This window comes from Podarcis raffonei, chromosome 14, assembly GCF_027172205.1.
Source record: "Podarcis raffonei isolate rPodRaf1 chromosome 14, rPodRaf1.pri, whole genome shotgun sequence".
Lineage (NCBI taxonomy): Eukaryota > Metazoa > Chordata > Lepidosauria > Squamata > Lacertidae > Podarcis > Podarcis raffonei.
Window position 1 is genome coordinate 2,596,984 of NC_070615.1, and position 19,691 is coordinate 2,616,674.

General features: G+C 44.9%; 1 protein-coding gene across 9 annotated transcripts in view; it reads left to right on the forward strand.

Moving 5' to 3' along the window:
* TJP1 (tight junction protein 1) overlaps positions 1-19,691 on the forward strand; it is a 330,457-nt gene that overhangs the window by 295,646 nt on the left and 15,120 nt on the right. For 7 of the 9 annotated variants that reach the window (XM_053365517.1, XM_053365518.1, XM_053365519.1 and 4 more), the window contains 12 exons: positions 1,286-1,436; positions 2,078-2,186; positions 3,213-3,432; positions 3,893-4,077; positions 5,645-5,740; positions 7,723-7,805; positions 9,114-9,324; positions 9,996-10,096; positions 12,161-12,517; positions 14,282-14,533; positions 15,943-16,815; positions 18,612-18,709. In XM_053365517.1, coding sequence (XP_053221492.1) covers positions 1,286-1,436; positions 2,078-2,186; positions 3,213-3,432; positions 3,893-4,077; positions 5,645-5,740; positions 7,723-7,805; positions 9,114-9,324; positions 9,996-10,096; positions 12,161-12,517; positions 14,282-14,533; positions 15,943-16,815; positions 18,612-18,709 — 2,736 coding nt within the window. The remainder of the gene's footprint in view (positions 1-1,285; positions 1,437-2,077; positions 2,187-3,212; positions 3,433-3,892; positions 4,078-5,644; positions 5,741-7,722; positions 7,806-9,113; positions 9,325-9,995; positions 10,097-12,160; positions 12,518-14,281; positions 14,534-15,942; positions 16,816-18,611; positions 18,710-19,691) is intronic. The other 2 variants (XM_053365521.1, XM_053365526.1) reach the window with 1 other exon arrangement.

The following is a 19,691-nucleotide window of genomic DNA, read 5'->3' on the forward strand; positions in this document are numbered from 1 at the left end:
GCCTGGTGGGGGGATCTGTGGTTCTGCAGGTAGCCTTGGATTCCAGCTCCTGTTAGTTCCAAACAGCTTGGCCAGTGGTGAGGAGTGATAGAAGTTGTGGTCCAGCAAAATATGGAGGGCCACAGGCTCACCTAGCACAGTGTTTCTCAAACTTGGGTTCCCAGCTGTTTTTGGACTACAACTCCCATCATCCCTAGCTAGCAGGACCCGGGGATCAGGGGTGATGGGAGCTGTAGTCCAACAGCACCTGGCCTAGTGGCTGCAGTTTGCTGAGCCAGTGTGTTCAACCTACAGTTTCATCAGGAAGTTTTTGTGCTTCCAATACTGGAGGACCCCCTTCCCCCCTTAGCTACAGTTGCCATGATTTCCTTTAATGGTCACTCCACGCATTATGTAGAAGCAAGGCTGGTTCTTCCACTAAATCACACTCTGTAGGAAGCTGAAATCCATCCTGGCTTTATTGAGCATACCTGTATGATGCAAGTGTTTTATCTTGTTCACATTGCATGCTTAGGTGTAGGTATCCAAAACATAAATGTGTACAGAGGACCTATGCACTTCTGACAAGCCCTCCCTTGCTCACTAAACCATCACTCAATGATGGTGTCAAAGCCAGGTCAGTGAGCAAGCTGTTAACATGCAAGTGAAGCAAACCTAAGATGGAGAAGGATCACAGCTCTGTGGCAGAGCACCAGCTTTGCATGCAGAAAGTCCCACGTTCAGTCCCCAGCATCGTCAGATAGGCCTAGGAACGTCCTCTGTCTGAAACCCGAGAGAAGCATTCGCAGGCAGTGCACCGTAGGAAGCTGGAAGGACCAAGAGTCTCACTCTGTTTAAGACAGCTTCCTATGTTCCTCTTGGGAGAAATGGAAGTAAAATGGCCGTTCTTTTTCCACACCACATTTTAAGCACCCATTGTTGGCCCAGGATCCTGATTTAAGGAGGCAGCTGGCATTCAGTGGAGAGGGTTGGGCAAGACCAGATTCCCAGGTACTCTAGAACAAAACAGCTCCCACTTTCCTAGTAAGTAATCATGAGCTGTCTTTTAAAATAGCATAATCTGTGGCCTGTTTCCATTTTGCACCTGGAAAGTTACATGGCCTAATTTTATAACTGCCTGAAACAGGAGCAAACATAAAGGATGCCTGAAAATGGGTGGTGCTAGGATAGAAGGGCTTTTGACAGCATTTCAGAGTACATAAAGAAACTGGAAATGTAAAGGTTTTGTGGTGAGGGATGGGCTGGCAAGAGACAGTTATTAAACAATATTTCCTAATCCGTGCAGGCCAAGCATGAAGCTTGTGAAATTCAAAAAAGGAGACAGTGTGGGCTTGCGGCTGGCTGGTGGCAATGATGTCGGGATATTCGTAGCTGGTGTTCTAGAGGATAGCCCTGCTGCCAAAGAAGGCTTGGAAGAAGGAGATCAGATTCTCAGGGTAGGTGGCAATCTTGAATATTAAGGTGATGATGATATAGATTTATATAGCATCCCATCAATAAACATTCCCTGGGTGGCTTGCAGGAAAATAGTAATGAATTATAAACAGAATAAAAAAACAATAAAAAATAAATAATCCTTGCATGGAGGTAGCAAACAATTTATAAAACTAGGTTTCTGAAATGTAAAGGTAAAGGACCCCTGGACAGTTAAGTCCAATCAAAGGCAGCTATGGGATGCGGTGCTTCAGGCTGAGGGAGCCGGCGTTTGTCCACAGACAGTTTTCCAGGATATGCGGTCAGCATGACTAAACCGCTTCTGGCATAGTAGTTTAAAGGCCTGGATTCATCAAAAGTTCTTCACCTAGTGCCAAAATACCCCAAAGCAGGTACCAGGCAGGCCTTTCTAGGGAATATGCCACTACCAAAAAGGTACCCAGAGCAGGGCATCCAAAGATGGTCTTAAGGTTTGGTTGTGGAGAGTTCTCAACACGATTTGCTTAGGAGAAAGAGACTATAAAGTTCATGGCACATCTGCTACGAGATACAAACATAGTAATGCAACTAGAGAGAATGTCTAGATGCACACTTGGGTTCTGTCAACTGCGTAGTAACTTTTTGAACTGTTGCTTTGCACCAGGTAAATAACGTAGACTTCACAAATATCATCAGAGAGGAAGCAGTACTGTTTCTGCTTGACCTCCCTAAAGGGGAAGAGGTAACAATTTTGGCACAGAAGAAAAAGGATGGTAAGTAACTGCCTTTTAATGAAAGGACAAAAACTATTTTGATAGACTCTCTTGGATAATAATCAAAAGAGAGCTGTCCCCAACGCCTTGGATTGGCAGCCGTGGGGCTTCCTTATCCAGGTCACTTCTTTTAAAGGCTACAGTATCTGCAATCTAATACTGTTGTCTGAGTCATTGGCATTAATTAGTCCAAGGTAGTAGGCAGCAGCAAAACAGAACCAAGCTACAACATTCCTTGCCTATACCAGGTGTGTGCACACTTCAGGCTTGTGGGATCTGCTTTGTGTGAATGGGAAATGGTAGAGGTCGAGCCCATTACTTAATAAACCCCATAATGCACTTGGCAGACCTGAACGTTTAAGTATAATCTACACCTGAGTTCCTTCAAAATGGGGAGTCTAGCTTTCTGATTTTGCACTGGAGTATTTCTGATCCTGATTTGTGGTGTATTTTGTTTTATAACTTCATTATTAATTTTATGCTGTTCAACACATTATTTTTTCTTAATGCTAATGGTATAGACATTTTTGCAAATAAATAAAATTCAGTCCTGTCAGCTTATTCCTGTAGCTTAATGAATTGGTACATTGCAACACACCCGAGAAATTAGCTTTGTTGTGCTCCCAATTCAGTGCGCCTGGCATTGAAGTGTCTCAAGAGTTCCAAGCATGTTTACTTGGGATCTTTGTTCATCCCTGACCATGGGTACATGCTGGTACTGCAATACAAATTAGTTCTCGAGTACATTCTGATAGTGCTGAAAACCATCATGCCTTTTGCCATTTTCAGGTTTTTTAACCATCTGCAGTAGGGATGGGGATCCTGTGGCTCCCGTCAGCCTTGGACAGCATGACCAGTGGTCAAGGATTATGGGAAATGTAGGCTAGCAACAACTTGGGGAACCACAGGTTCACCACTCTGACCTACAGAATTCAGCTTATTCTCAAATCTATTGTTTCAATTCAATAATAGTTTTCTGTAAGTGCTATAAAGCATTAAGTTTGTGCTTTTATTCCATTCTTGCAGTTTATCGGCGCATTGTGGAGTCAGATGTAGGAGATTCATTTTATATAAGAACTCATTTTGAATACGAGAAGGAGTCTCCCTACGGGCTTAGCTTCAACAAAGGAGAGGTGTTTCGAGTGGTGGATACATTATACAATGGCAAGCTTGGATCCTGGCTGGCTATTCGGATTGGCAAGAATCACAAAGAGGTGGAAAGAGGCATTATACCCAACAAAAACAGGTATTTCAGATTAGCTCTTGGAGAAGCGTTTATTTGGCTAAACAGCTAAGCTTTTGTAAACCTGCATTGTGCTGAACTTCTTGGATGGAATTGCTGAAACTTCAGACTAGTTAATTTAAGAGTTTTGCTTTAGAACATCAATTTGCAAACTTCAAGCTCCCAGAGCTGCAATTCAGAGTACATATGCAAGGTACAGATTTGCCCTTGATAATCATAACCGTATTTTGAATGTGTGAAAATGAAGCATTGGAGATGCTGGAGATGTATGCAGCTCTTTCAACCTATAGGGCAAACAGCAGAATCCTTTTTGGATTTAACCATTTTGCTTTGCCTGGAACCAAAGTTGGTATGTGAATTGGCACATGCACAGAAAAGCCTTGGAAACTCAGGTCTAGGAGCTAAGTGAGGCTGCTGTTTCCCCCCAGTGTCATTGTTCATTGTCCTTGTTTCTTCCACACAGAGCTGAGCAACTGGCTAGCGTGCAGTACACCCTTCCAAAGACAGCTGGTGGGGACCGTGCAGATTTCTGGAGGTTTCGGGGTCTACGTAGCTCGAAAAGAAACCTCAGGAAAAGCAGAGAGGACCTTTCTGCCCAGCCAGTTCAGACCAAGTTCCCTGCATACGAGAGAGTTGTTCTTCGAGAAGGTGGGGGTTCAAAGGAAATGGAAATGTTACTGTGATTAACATTGTTCAGGGTTTGTGTTTGGAAGGAGGGGAAAGGAAAGGAAATGGCTTGGCATATGGAACATTAACATAAGGGTGAAGGAGCAGTTGGAGAGAGCATGAAGAGATGATGATGATTACAACTGCAGTTCTAAAGATCCTGAAAGTTTCTAAGCAATGTACACACATTAAAAGATAAGTTTCTACCTACAGGACTCTTAATCTAATGGACATGATACAAAAGTTTGGAGGGAATATGAAAGCAAGCATTAGAGCTGCTGTTCCCTCCTTAGCCAACAGCTGGGGTTGTTTGCCAGACAGAAGTGAAAAGTTGGAAGATGTGGACAATAGAAGGGATTAGTTGTGTAGGAGTGGGTTTAGAGTATTTCCACTGACTGATTGCATTCATCCCAGACCTCAGCTTGCTCAAGTAAACACTTTTATTCCCTAGGCCAGTCCCCAACCTAACAAATGCCTGTGATGTTTCCTTTCCAATCTTCCAAAGAAATGGCTTGCCCTTCTGGTGTTTTTGTTTCAACCCATTGTTTCAAACTCCTAACCCAGAAGGGCAAACCTTTTTTCTCCTGTTCTGTGACACTGCCTTGCATCTTTTCCCTATAAAAGTGTACTGTGAAGGTTTGGTGGTTCATACCTCAGTAATGGACAAATTCCCCTTGGCTCTGAATGGGACCAGCTCTGAATGTGTGACCTTTCTTTGGTAAGCTTTGAGAGAAAAGCTTGCCTGTTTTGCCCACTACCTAATTCTCTTCAGCTCATAACGTTGGCATATGTGTGCTGACAGTGTAACACCTGGGTGCCTTGTTATATTGCCCTTGCTGGGAATGGTTGATTGGTTTCACCTGCCCCAGTAGCAGCCATGGCAGGAATTCAAGCACATGCATGCCCTGAGCAAACTCTGCTGAGGCCAAGAGAGGGCTTTAGGTTGAAAAGTGGGGAAACAGCCTCTTAACGCCCTTGCAAGAAACAGGATAATTGGCTGACCCAGGTAGAGGGGACACTTTCCAAACAAAAGGCTGCTTGGTTGGGTGGACTTGGTCACATAAGATTACAGTAATCAACTAGAGCTTGTTTCATCATTAATTGGCACTTAACATTAAATAACTTTGGTTATTAAACAGCAGCTGACTTCTAGCACTTCTTCTGCCAACTAGTGTTTTTTGTAAAAGTAAACACTTTCATCTTAAAATGTCAGAACTCATAGCACACTAAGATTGACATTACTGGCAGTTATTATTATTTAAAAGATGACTGACTGCTCCCAATACTCCCCTGCCGTGAATCTGTTATTGCCCCTCCCCCGATCTCCCCAGTATGTGCCTTTTGAAAGAAAAAAAAATTGTCCAGACCCACTTTTGTGTTTCCGCCACACCCACTTTGCCATGTCTTGCACAGGTTTAGCCATGGGTCAGTGCAGCCCTTGGCATGAAAAACAGCCATCCCCACTCAAAGCCATCAAAGAATGTCTTGGTAGTTTTTTGTTTGTTTGTTTGTTTAAAGAAGACTTACTATGATTTCCCTTTAATTCCAGCTGGATTTCTCAGGCCTGTAACAATCTTTGGACCAATTGCCGATGTTGCGCGGGAGAAACTGGCAAGAGAAGAACCAGATATTTATCAGATTGCAAGTAAGCACCTTGCCTGTCTTCTATGTCCTGCTTTCCCAGCTAAACCCCCTCCTGCTTACAGGTGCAGACCAAAGTTTTAAAACAATTCCTGGGATTAGAGAGGATTGATTTGTTTACCTGTTTACCACTTATATGCCAAAATGGCTTCTAAGCCATTAATTACTTTAAAATCAATACATAATTAAAATAAGCAGTAGCAAATCCATGGGGGATTAAGCATTCTTAATTAAAATATACAATAAAGCCATTTAAAAGCATAACTATTGGAACAGTTAAAAAACCTTTTAAAATAAAATCACAAGGTCAGTTCAGGACAGTGCTTGCTTAAACAGGTGGGAGGCCCCTGCTGATGGAGCCCCTCATATTTCAGCATGGAGTGCATTATGCAACCCTTGTGGCACACACTATATGAGGAGACAATGACTTGAGAGCATAGATGAGAAGTTTGCACTCTCTTATGCCAATATTTAAATGGTGATGAAACACCCAAGCAGGTTAAATGAGGTGTCTGTATTATCAGTGGCTTCCTCATTTATGTGGCAGAAAATAATTTTAAAATATAACACACATGAATATCTAGTTGTTGTAAATGCTCTGACATTGGAAAACAATGCTGCTTTATTGTGTCAGACCATTCACAGTCTTGCCTGCTGCTGACTACCAGAGAACTAACAGCTCTGCAGATGTTGCTGGACTTCAACTCCCATCATCCCAGGCCATTTGTCATGTGGACTGGGGTGGATGGGAGTTAGAGTCCAAAAGTGTCAGGAGAGGCATAGCTCCCCACACCTGGTCTACTCTAGCCAACAGCACTAGGTTCTCTGACAGAGGTGTTTCCCCATACCTGTTCCTTTTTAAGTACTGGTGCTGGGGAAAGAACACAGGGCCTTCTGCACACAAAGCATGTGTTCCACCACCAAGCTGTTAATCAGCAGCCCAAGCTGTCTCCGCAAGAAGATGAGTGGTGTATTTGTGTGGTTCAAAGTAAAGCTGGTGTGTTTCCCATAGTTTTCTTGCACATTCAGCTAGGCCTGGGAGATATATCATCATATTGCCCAGGACCAGTATGAGGAACAGACCGTGATGTCGGCTTCTCTCAGTGCTATATTGCTGGTTAATCCGCCACCACTCCTGAGTCCCTCTACTAGCAGAGTCTGCTGGAGGGAGTCAATAGAGGGACTCGAGCAGTGGTGGTTTCACCAGCGATATATCACTGAGAGAAGCTGACATCCCACTTTGCCCTCATACTGCGCAGAGGGAGAAAAAAGCTGTATTGGTGAGGTGCCGATACAGCTTGTTCCTCCCTCTGCATCTTCAAACTGCTCGATTGAGGAGTGTGCAGCTGCCCTTGCCTCAGTCAAGCGGTTAAAGCCGGCGGTGTGGTGGGGGCTCCGTGAAACTGCTCAGCTGAGGGGAGTGTGGTTGCGGCTCCCTGCAGTGAGCAGGTAAAGGAGCCCCGGTGCTGCACCCATTCATGGGTTCCCTCCCCCAGCTGAGCAGCCCAAAGCAGCCCCAGTGCTCCTGCTGAGCAGCAAGAGTACCAGGACTGTCTCAGCTGGGGGGGGCATTCCCTCCTCCCAGCTGAGCGACACAAACAAGCTGCATTGTCCCAGTCCATAAGCCTCAGTGAAACTGCCTCAGCTCTTGAGGTGAGAGCTGGGGCAGTTTTACCCAGTGTCCCGCGGGCAGAGGCCACTGAATCTTGTTTTTTCAACATTGTGGTATATCGCCAAACCATGAAGTTTGGCTGGCAATACACCCTGATGTTGAAAAGCTGATATTGCCCAGCCCTACGCTCAGCACCCCAGAATGCATAAGCAATACTGTTCTGCCCTTACCATGAAAGAAGTGACTTTGGAAAATGATGTTTGAAAGCTTATAGAAGATTTTCAAAGAAGAAATTTCATAATCTTGTTACAGGCAGTAAAAATGTTACATGTAACTGACCCACAGCTGTTGATTAACTGTTTTCTCTTTAACAGAAAGTGAACCAAGGGATGCTGGTACAGACCAGCGTAGTTCGGGCATTATTCGTCTGCACACAATCAAACAGATAATTGACAGAGTAAGTGAGTAAATGCTCATTTGTATGTTTCTTGTTGGGTCAACAGGTATTGTAGTGCCTTTCATGCAGGAACGCAGAAGATGATAAAACCGTTTTAAGGAACACATTAGCCACAAATTACTGAAAGTATGGGAAATGCAAGACATGGCATGGCAAGGTGTAATTTAGACATTGCTGCTGCAGTGTGAAAGCTGTGTTTCTGTGGTTTCACCCATGATGATGCTAGGATGAAATGCCACACACAACCGTGTGGTGGGGATCGTTGTACAGATCCTTGCCACGTGCCCATCTCCCCAGATCCTGGCAAGAATTGCATGGCCAGGTCCTGTGCAATTGTCCTGCCCCCTTCCCCAGCCTGGTGCTCTCCCGGTGCGTTGGACCACAGTTCCCATCAGCCTCCTCTTTCCGCACCCTGGACCTCCCAGTTTGCTACAGCAACCCCTGGCTGAGCTTTGGATTTGGCACCTCAGCTTCCCGCTTGCTTGCTTCCTTTTTGGTGTTCTCTGACCTTCATATGAGGTTCAAATGTAGTTCTTTGTAAATTTCAAAAAAGAAAAATGCCAGTGGTATGTAACATTCCAGGTTCAGCAAATGGTCTACTTCCAAAGTGCTTTTTACTCATGTGTGCTTGCATGTTCATTGACTAGCTAATCCTCTCTGCAGAAAGAACTAAACTGCCACTTGTGCTAAATGTTAAAGAAAACCCCTCTTCTGTCCACTTGCTATATATGCAGGATAAGCGTGGTATAGATTTTTGAGGACCTACAACACTAAATCTTGACCTGCTTAATAAATTATGCTTCAGATAGAATTGAATTTCACACAGCAATTTGGAAAAAAGTAACCCGCATCTTAGTGTTTGTCTTAGAGAGCTCTAAATTTTAAAGATCTATAATGATGGTTAGGCTCAAACAAGAAGATGGACACAAAGCTTAAAATCATTCTGCTGTTTTATTGTTCTGTTCAACCTTTCTCAACAATCCTTACATTTTCAGACCTCCCATATCTGCCTTTGTATTCTCTGTTGACTGCAGAATTAATCTTCAAGGTGTCCAGCTTCACTCTTCCCCCTGCCTCCCCTTTCCTGGTAATTGACTCTTCTACCTGCCTCTGATTTTCCTGCTCTTGAATACAGCTGCAGATGTGAAAATAATTTAAAATAATTGATTTTTGTGGAATCAGTTAGATTAAAGGTGGCAAGTTTGAAACCTAATGATGCACACTTTTAGCAGGCTTTAGAGAACAGATCAAGAGCCCTTGTTTTCCTGGGTTGTCTGATGGCTTTGTTCAATCTTTTCTGTTTCTCAGGACAAGCACGCCTTATTAGATGTCACTCCAAATGCAGTGGACCGCCTGAATTATGCACAGTGGTATCCCATTGTGGTGTTCTTGAACCCTGATTCAAAGCAGGGCGTAAAAACTATGAGGATGAGGCTCTGCCCAGAATCCCGGAAAAGTGCCAGAAAGTTATATGAGAGGGCCCACAAGCTACGGAAAAACAACCACCACCTCTTCACAGGTGAGTGCACCAGGCCGGAGAAGAAGGCTGGGGAGGGAATGAATGAAACAATGCATTGTTTTTTGTTTCACTATGTGCTTACAACAGAATTTAATAGAGGATTGGACAAATTCATGGAGGATAATGGTTACTAGCCATGATGGCTGTATTCTGTCCCGACAGCCAGAGGCTGTAATGCTTCTGTGTACAGTGGTACCTCGGGTTACAAATGCTTCGGGTTACATGTTTTTAGGTTGCAGACCACGGGAAATCCGGAAGTACCGGAAAGGTTTCGCCAGGTTTCGCCGCATGCGCAGAAGCGCTAAATCGCATCACACGCGTGCGCAGACGCAGCGCTGCAGGTTACGAACACTGCGGGTTGTGGACGTGCCTCCGTCACGGATTACATCTGCAACCCAAAGTTCCACTGTACAAGTTGTTGGAAGCCACAGGAGAGGGAAGTGCTCTTGTCTTCAGGTTCTGTGTGCCAATGGCCTGTCTAGTCCAGCACCATCTTACAGTGGCCAACTAGATGCCCTTAGGAAGCCAGACAGCACAAAAGCACTCTGCCCACCTGCAATTCCCAGCAGCTGGTATTCAAAGACATTACTGCCTCAGACACAGTGCCATTTTCCATAGTTTTGGTGTTGTTTTGACAAAACCTCATTCAAACTCTGTATTCTTATTTTTAGCTACTATTAACTTGAATTCGATGAACGATGGCTGGTATGGAGCTCTTAAGGAAGCGATTCAGCAGCAGCAGAATCAGCTGGTGTGGGTTTCAGAAGGAAAGGTATGGAATCTATTTTTATTTTTGTTTTCTAAGCTGTTGCGGTGTAGTGGTGACATTTAAATGGACCTGTCTGCCTTTTCATTTGGGGTTGATAATTTTGAATAAGTTATGGGAAGGTTTGTATTGGAATAATATGGGCAGTATCTTATTCTCAGCTACGTCTTTGGCATGGATTCATCAATTTCTTCTAGTGAGGCATCTCAAAGCAATTTATAGTGTAATAAAACATGTATTAAAGCAATTGCAGATACAGAAGCAATCTAAATACAAAAAACTTCATATAAAACAATTTTTTTAACCCAACAATAATTTCATGCATAAAATCAGTTTCAAATCCAATGCATATACAAACCTGAATAACATTATCCACTTAGAAGGCTTGTTGAAAGAGGAAATTATTCACGCCTGTTGGTGCTTCTCTTGTGTGTGGATGGCGCCATTTTGGCTACCTAAGGACTGGCACTTCCTCTGAACCTTAGAAAAAGAAGCAAATGATGTTTGCAGATTCCTACAATTCAGCTCTTGCAAGTGGTTGAATTATGCCTTCTCAGAGAGGCAAGAGTAAATAATTGAGGGACAAGGGATCGCCTCTGTGAAGGGGACCCCTGGGAGAGTGCAGAATGTGTCTGTGCTCATCTCCATTGATCCCCTTGCAGCTCCTTACTCTGTACAAACCCTTTTCTACCCCAAATGTTTGTCCTAGTATGGCGTAGCATCCACTGCAGCATAGAATCCCTAAACTGCCTACATGCTTACCCAGTGCCTTTCTAGTGCTGACAGGCATTTCACTAGTTTCTGTGTATTATGTAAGGTTTTCTTCTTTTCTTTTCTTTTTTTCTTTTTTTGGGTGACTGTTAATATATATTGAACTGACATTTTCAGGGCAGCAATTCATTGCAATTCAAAGATCTGTCATGAGAAGTAATAGCTAATTTGCAATCCAATTGCTTCGAGTATAGCTGGGGTGATTTGTCATTCCAGTATTGGTTTACTTTTAATTTCATTCCCTGTGTTAGGACTACTTTGGGGGTTTTGAGTTCAGACAGTGTGTTGACCCTGCAAAATAAGGGACACAAACAAAGTAAACTTGAGCAACACATAATCCTTAACATTCTAAGTTTTTTTGAACTCTGAGCTTTACAAGGAAAGGTGCTGAGAACTAGCATTGAGAACCAGCCTTGTTGTGTCCAGGGTGATGGATGACGCTTGCATCTTTTGTTGTTCAGAGCAAAGGAAAGGAAGAAAAGAGAAGAATAAGCTTTAATTAGATTACGCATGCTTAAGTCTTGCCCAGAACAATGGCTCATTAATTACAACTGGCCAAGATCCCATCCCCGGCACGTGACACCTTGAGCAGGAGAGGTGAGGTGGAGGGTGGGACACAGGAAAGCCAAGATGAGACTTAAGAGTCAGTGACTGTAACCACCAGGACAGCGAATGTGGGTTCTCAGTTGCTTTCCATGGTGGCAGCTGATACTTGGCAACTGGCTGAGGGGATTCTAGGAATCTGGGTTAGGGGAAACTTACCTCCTTGCTCTGCCTTCACTGCACCAGTGTACAGGATGGAGGAGGAGGTGTGAGGTGTCATTAGCCCCCCCCCCCATTACCTGTCCTTATCTGTGGCCCAAATCCTGTCAGCTGATATTTTAGATCATGGAAATATCTTCATAAAAAAACAAACCATAAGGCAACACATCCTGGTAGGATCGTAGGGACTGCCTTGTGCTAAGGTCAAGCCACTCCTCCTCCTTGCTCAGCATTGTCATCTCTGACTGACAGCGGCAGCTCTCCAGGGATTCAGGCAGGTTTCCCCCAGCCCTTCTTGGAGGCACCAGGGATCGAGCCCAAGGCCTTTTGCATGTGAAGCCTGTGCACTGCACCGCTGAGCTGAGGTCCCTCCTAGTGGTCTGTAACCTTTGAAATCTCTTTCTCTAAGATTCAGGTGCAGGCGAGTTAATCTTCATTCTGCACAGAAAGACATGGTGTTAGAATTTAGAACAGCAACTCTTCCTCCCCCCTCCCCCCCGGCCATGTAAACACCCAACCCTCATGTGTTTGACACAGGCAGATGGTGCTACTAGCGACGACCTCGACCTCCACGACGATCGCCTGTCCTACCTGTCGGCTCCAGGCAGTGAGTACTCCATGTACAGCACAGACAGCAGACACACCTCTGACTACGAGGACACAGACACAGAAGGCGGGGCCTACACGGACCAGGAGCTGGACGAGACACTCAACGATGATGTCGGGACTCCTCCTGAATCAGCCATTACGCGGTCCTCTGAACCCGTAAGAGAAGATACATCAGGGGTGCATCATGATAGTCAGGCATACGTTCCTTATGCTGCCGCTCAAGCTCAACCACAACCAAACCACCGGATAGAGTCTCCTGGGTTTAAAACAAGTGCTGCTCAACCGGTAAGGAAGAAATACTTGCCTGCAGGTTTTAAGCAATAAGATTACATACAAAGCCCAGCAATTGTCTACCTTGGATGCGTAAAATGTGGTCCCAGTTGGTCTTCATAGCTTTTTGGTTTTTACTCTACCTTAGCCACTTACTTCTCCTTCTCAGTCCATTTGTTTGTTTGTGTGCATTGAGTGTTTAGGAGCATTGCCTTCTAAATGGTGCATTGAATAGCTATCATTTCGTTTTGCAAGCCCTGTGGGTCTCTACCATTTGAACACTGGATTCACCTAGTTGGCATTTCTGTTGTTGAGGGGGGCACATGCTCTTCAGTTGCCTTTTAAAAATAAATAAATAAAAGGATCAGCACTTTTAAAGAACATGACTCCCATGCTGGCTTCATGGTACAAGAAAGTCTGGCAACTAGTATTAGCAGAGACGCTAACCCCAAAAATAAAAATAGCAAAGGAAATGAAAATGATACACCTTTTCAGTAACTGGTACTGCAGGGAAACATTATAGAATTATTTGGCTGGTATGACTGTATAGTGCACACAATTTCACCACAGGATGGGAAGTATGATATTGCAAGGTTCATGTCTCTGAGAGTGGGTTCCTGTTGTTTCAGGTTGGTTGGTTGGTTGGTTGGTTGGTTTATTGGAGAATAATTTTTAAAAGAAAAGATAAAGAATAGTAATAAAATGATCAGCACTTTTAGAAGAACATGAGATTGTTTCCCACCTCTCCCCATCAAAAAGGAAATTATTTGGAAAAAGATGGAAATTCAGTTTAAAAATAACCATGGTGCCTGTTCAAGAGTTGGGCATGAGCAATCTAAAAATGAATCCACTTTAGCCTTATATGAATTCCAAATGAATTTTATCTCTTAGCTAGAGGCCTCTAGAATGATTCAAAGGAGTAGACAACATGGCGCCCTCCCAATGTGGTCGGACTCCAGAGAGGTGCTGGGACGCAGATGCCATGCACTTGCAGGTGGAGGCCACTGAAGTGGCTCAATTAAGGAATAAGAAATGGGCCCTTTGGACATGGTTTGACTGAACCTCCCATCAGCTCCAGTCAGCTTGGCAAGTGCTGGGGACTGATAGGAGTTGTGGAACTACAGATCTGGTTGTAGCACAAATTCCCCAGCCTTGACTTGAACAGTGATGAGAGTAACAAGGAACAGCAGCTTCTTCTCCTTGCCTTGCTTTCACCTTCTGGGGTGTGGCATGGATTGGGTCCAGAGGAAGTAAGCAAATGTAACAATGGCAAGTGGGACAGTGGTTCCCATTGTGATGGTGGCAACAAGGAGGTGAGCACACTTGGAGAGAGGTGCCACTGATAACATCTTACCCAAGGGACCCCTAAAATTTTGAGCCAATGCTGTCATCTTTTGTCAATCTGCTGTTAATTTTACAAGATGCCCTGTTTTTCTCTCTGGCTAGCTAAATAGGATGTGGGTTATATAAACTTTGGTATAGTCGTGTACTCCAAAGAGGAGGTTTAGCTTTATGGAAGCAGCTGTCCCCAAAATGTTTTTCCAGATGTAGTTGGATTACACCCAGCACATCCCCTAGCCATTGACCATGCTGGCTTGGGCTGATGGGAGCTGGAGTTCAGCAACATTGAGGACCCTAAGGTCGTACTGAAGAACAGTTCAGTCCTGGTGTACAACTTGATTTTTTGCAATTAAATATGTTGGGTGGTTGTGGCTAATATGATTTTTGAATGGAAAATATGTCCACTTTACCAAAAACTGTATTTTAAACACTTCACAGAAAGCAGAAGCCTCACCTGCAGCCCCTTACCTTTCCCCGTCGCCAGAAACAAACCCTTCAGCCTCATCAACTTCTGCTGTTAACCCCAGTATAAGTCTCACTAATGTCAGGCTGGAGGAGCCTGGCATGGCTTCTTACAACTCTTACCAACCACAAGCTGGCCCCCTCAGAACACCTGGCACTGAGGCACCTCACATAATGCTCAGAGAACAAGAGCCGCCGTCCTTATCGCCGCATATAGATCCAACAAAGGTACCTCCTGCCTGTGCTGTCATGTTGCACGGATTCACTCTGCACATGATCATTCTTGCTTTGTCCCCGTCCCCACCCTTACTAAAGGTGCCCCTTTGTGATTTCCCTCCCACTGAGCGTTTGTGCAGCCTGAAAAAGAGCTTCTCTGCTGCTTCTTTTTAATAAAAATAAAAATCTAACTCTTGGTTTTGCTTTGTTGCATGAGTTCAAGTTGCCTTTCTCATTTCTGCTGGAAAATGAATGCATAAATCAGAAGATGTCGCAAGCCCACTTCATTCCAAAGCTTACTTTTACTTCATTTGTGTGTGGCTTAAACCTTCTCTTGTTCATTGCATTAGTTTCAGAGAAACATGATTCTGTCTTCCAAATCTACCTGTGTTTTGTTCTTTATGGCCTTCCTGTATACTAAATGGAAACTGTTCGGGTTTTTGCATTTTTATTGGCTGGATATGTCAGGATAAGCCAAAGATCCTCAAACAGTTCCCAAAATGAGTAATTCAAGAATAAAGTCTCGTCATAAGTGTGGACCCTGAGATGGGAATGGTGAACTGTGGCACCCAGATGTTGGGCAGGAAGTTGAACCAAGGCCCAAAGTCAAATGAATTGAAACACAAAGTTGGGGGAAGCTTTGCAGACACCAGCAGCGTTAATGAGTGCATTAAATTGGGGTGCTGGTGCCAAGGTTTGGGCTGGATAGCATTTGGACTCCTGACCCTGTCCAGCTGAGAGGGGAGGAGAACCATTATCCCTCCAGGGGCAGCATCCCGGGGGGGGGGCAGAGCCAGAGGTAAAAGTGGGCAGGGCAACAGATGACACTTTTGAGCCACACCTGAATGTCAAGTTTACACCTGTCCACCTCCGTCCAGGCAAGCCAGAGGCCTTCTCACAGTCAAAGGCTACATTGCAGCCAGGCAAAAGGGCACAGAGCAGGGATGGCGAGGTGTGTGACCTGGGCAGACTCCCAAGGGCCAGATAGAGCAACTGAGGTTCCCCACCCCTGGGCTAGATTAATCAAATAGTCTTTGGGCAGCTAAGCTAATGCTGCTGATTAAATCAGGCAACTTCCTTTTACTTATTTTTGCGAATACTTAGGCAGATTTTTACCAAAGCCAAAACTTGCAAGTGGCTTCTTAAAATTCAATTCCTCCTCTGTATGGAAAAAGAGAAGGGGAATTGCCTCTTCCAAGGTTATGCATGTTGCAGCCCAGATGTGTGCTGCATCTAAAAATGAAGTGTGCTTTTTTCTTTTTTTTTTACTTAATCCATTAATTAAAGCTCATGCAGTTAATCAGTTATGATTAGGGTACTAGTTAAAATGGGTAAGCTGTGATTGTAGGTTTCCTTCGACTTGTTAGTCTTCATGGTCTCAGTTGCTCGTGCACCTGAAGCAAACCACTCTCTTTCTACAGATGTACCGGAAGGACCCGTTCAGCAATGAGGAAGCCCCTCGGCCGAACTATGTCTTGAAGCAGCCAGCCCAGAGGCAGGAGAAGGACTCCAATCTGACCTATGACCCTCAGGCCCAGTACACAGAGAAGCAAGCTAGCAGAGATTATGAGTCACTGGCCTACAGGTATGACTCCTCAAACTACGTGGACCAGTTTCCCCGAGGCTACGACCCTCGTCTTCATTACGAGGAGCGTGTCCCTCCCTATGATGACCATTGGACCTATTACGATGAGAACCAGCCCTATCAGCCCCGACCACCTTACAGCAACCAACCTCCCAGAGAGTTTGATCCCCGGCAGAACATAGAAGAGAGCACAGAACACAGCTGCTACTTTCCAGCACAACCTCGCTTTGAAGAGCCGCCTCCCCTGGCTTACGACAGCAGGCCCCGCTACGAGCACGCAGCCAAAAACTTCAACGCCACTCAGCTGAGGTATGAAGAGCAACCCACTGCTGCGTATGAGGTTCACGGAAGATACAAAACAGAGACTCAAGCCTTCCCCCCAGCAGTGCCCAGATCCCCTGAGCCCAAGCATTACTTTGAGCCCCAGCCCAGAGGCTTTGAGCAAGGCCCCCCGCAAGGCTTCAGCGCAAAAGTGGGACAGTACGAGCCTCCTCACAGCACTGCGGGTGCACACCCTCCCCTCCCATTGCAAAGTAAATCGGAAGTTCTGCCTGCCAACAGTAAACCACTGCCTACCGAACCAGCTGAGGAAGAAGATGACCCAGCCATGAAGCCGCAATCAGTGCTGACAAGGGTTAAAATGTTTGAAAACAAAAGATCGTCATCACTGGAAAAAATTAAGGACTCCAATGATGTTCCAGTAGTCAAGGTAAATGCTCAGTGGGCTTGTTTTAGCAACTGTTGTCAATCGTCTGTGGTCCTTGCACAAGACTTAGTTGGCATGAGCTGAATCTTTAATGGAGATGGGACACTTACCTCATGGATGAAGGATTCCTCCTTCTCCAGATCTGTCAATTTCACAGTCTTGGGGCCTTCTGGGACCTAGTGTTACCCTTTTCCTGGGACACTGAATGGTTGTTGTCCACAGTTAGGACATTGTGGGGTTACTTTAATAGACTGCACACTCACTTTGAAGCATTTTAGCCACACCTAACCTTTAGGAACTGATGGATACCAGGAAATGAATGGTGTTGCTGCCATGATGCTTTTACGAAGTGAGAATGGTCCATCATTCTAGCCTATCACTTGTCTATTGTGGGTGGCGTTGACTGTCTAGGTTCTCAGACAGAAGTCTTTGCTGTCACCTGCTACCTGATGCTTTTAGCAGGAGTATAGGCTGGCATCAGCAGCTGGTGTGGTTGGGAATCTGCTGAGGGCCCACAACCCAGCAAGGGGCCCACTGGCAATTCCACCTGCTGGCACACATTCCTTTCGTGCTGGACCAGCAGCCGTGTATCAGAAGCTGCCTTCTTAGGTGTGTTCACGGTAGATCATCAGCGATAGTTTTCTGTGATAAACAAACAAGGCCACTGTAGTGGGTGATCTAGAAATGGGATCAATAATCTGTTTTCAGCTTTAATGACTTTTTTTAACCTATTTGAAGAATGTCAACACTGTGCTGCTACCACAAAAGTTCCCAGAGCAATAACTCTGGTCTAATTTACAGAATTCTTGTGAGAATTACAGAGGTCTAATGTGTGGCAGTGATGACAAAGGCAATTTCCATGCTGGAGATCATTAGGAAAGGAACTGAAAATAAAACTGTCAGTAGCATAATGTCAAGTAGCAAGTAAAATATGACAGCATAGAAGTTTGTAAAATTGTGGATGGCATGGAGAAAGTGGACAGATTCCCCCCCCCCATAACATTAGAACTCGTCCACAAATGTTGGAAGATTCAGGACTGATAAAGGAAAACACTTTTTCACAAAGCGCATAGTTAAGCTATGGAACTTGCTCCCACAGTAGGCAGTGATAGTGACCAACCTAGAGGATTAGAGAAATTCATGGAGCAGAGGGCTATCAGAAGCTGCTAGCCACCATGATGTCTATGCCCTGCGGCCACAGCTGGAGGCAGCAATGCTTCTGAATGCCGGTTGTTGGAAACGGCAGGGGCCCGCAGGGAGTGCTTTTGCACTTGGGTCCTGTCTGCATCTGGCTGGCCATTGTGAGAAGAGGATGCTGGACCTTCAGTGCTAAAATCATTCCCCCTGAATCCAGAATTTGCATTTTAAAGCAAACTGACCCAACTATCAGTTTCCAGGCTTCTATGCGAATCAGAACACAGTTAATAATCAGACTGCACACATCTCTGAATTAAAAAATGAGGAAATGCATGAAAATGTGTGTTTTCTGAGAAAAGTACAAAATGTGTACAATTTAAATGTGTGTGTGTGTGTGTGTGTGTGTGTGTGTGTGTGTGTGTGTGTTGAAAAATTGCCACAGAATGCAGGAGCAGACTCAAGTGTATGAAACAAGCATGGAATGGAAATGGACTGAACTAAGCATCAGTACCTTAAAATGGTTAAACTTTAGCTGTGTCAAGCTCCTTTTTATATGAATCTATCCTGAGGATGCCTTTTGTATATGATAGTACTAGAGTGTTAGCATTTTATCTTTTTTTTCAGTTGTTCTAATTTGGTCTTTATGTGTGTGTGCTTTTCAGCAACCTCCAGAGCTTGCACCTAAACCTAATATCGCCCCAATGAGTGGTCCGAAACCAGTCTCTCAAAATCAATATGAGCATGACAAGCCAGCTTACAGGTAAGCACAGAGATGCAGCTTAAAATGGAGGGCTGTTCTCACAAGCCCACAAACGGCTTAGAAGCCTTTCTGGGCATTGAGTGATGTAGAAAATGATATAAAATAAATTAATAAATGATGTGTGTGTCATCTAAAAAAGAAGAAAATATGCTGTGGGATTCTGCACAAGACCATGACTATTCTGGGTTTTCTGAGCTCCCCCTCAGGTCAGAGGGTGGGGCTTGGGGCTGCTTCTGGTCTCTCTGCCCTTGGACCTCAGAGCTCCAGTTCATCATAAGGGAGGGTTGGGGACTGCCCAGCCCTGCAAACCAGCTAGCTGTTCCTGGAGTCTTCTTTCTTCTCCAGCTGCTACATAACTTCAATCTTCTGCTGTCCTGTAAGTCATCCCATCTATCTCTCTCTCTCTCTCTCTCTCTCTCTCTCTCTCTCTCTCTCTCTCCCTCCCTCCCTCCCTCCCTCCCTCTCTCCCCCCCCCAGTCTCTCTCACACACACTACATCCTCTAGCGTTTTCTAGTGCTTATAAAGTGGAAGCAGACCTTCCCTGCTTGCACACACACACCCCTGTTTTCCTTCCCCACTCTCCTCCAGTCCACCTGGGCATTGCCAGGGAGCCAAACTGTATCATTGTCTCTCCTGGGCTCAGTGCAAATGCCCCTCCCCTCTTTAGAGCCATTGTGCCCCCTCTCATGAAGATGTGTGCAGATTTAATCAGTCTGTTCATTGGCTTAAGTACACTTCAACTGAGGCTTCTTCAATTAGGTGACGGCCCAATTTTTAACTTTGTATAGAATCCACATCTGTTAGTAGCAGCTCAGTTTACACCAGTGTTTCCCAAACCCTTTCAGGCCACTGTCACCTTGGTGCCATGAACTCATCCCCAGTGCACCCCCCCCCCATAAAAAGTATCGTTCAGAATAGTGGTTTGCATAAACCACTTGGATGGCATCCTTCTGTCTTGGGAGACCATGGTGGAGTGCATCT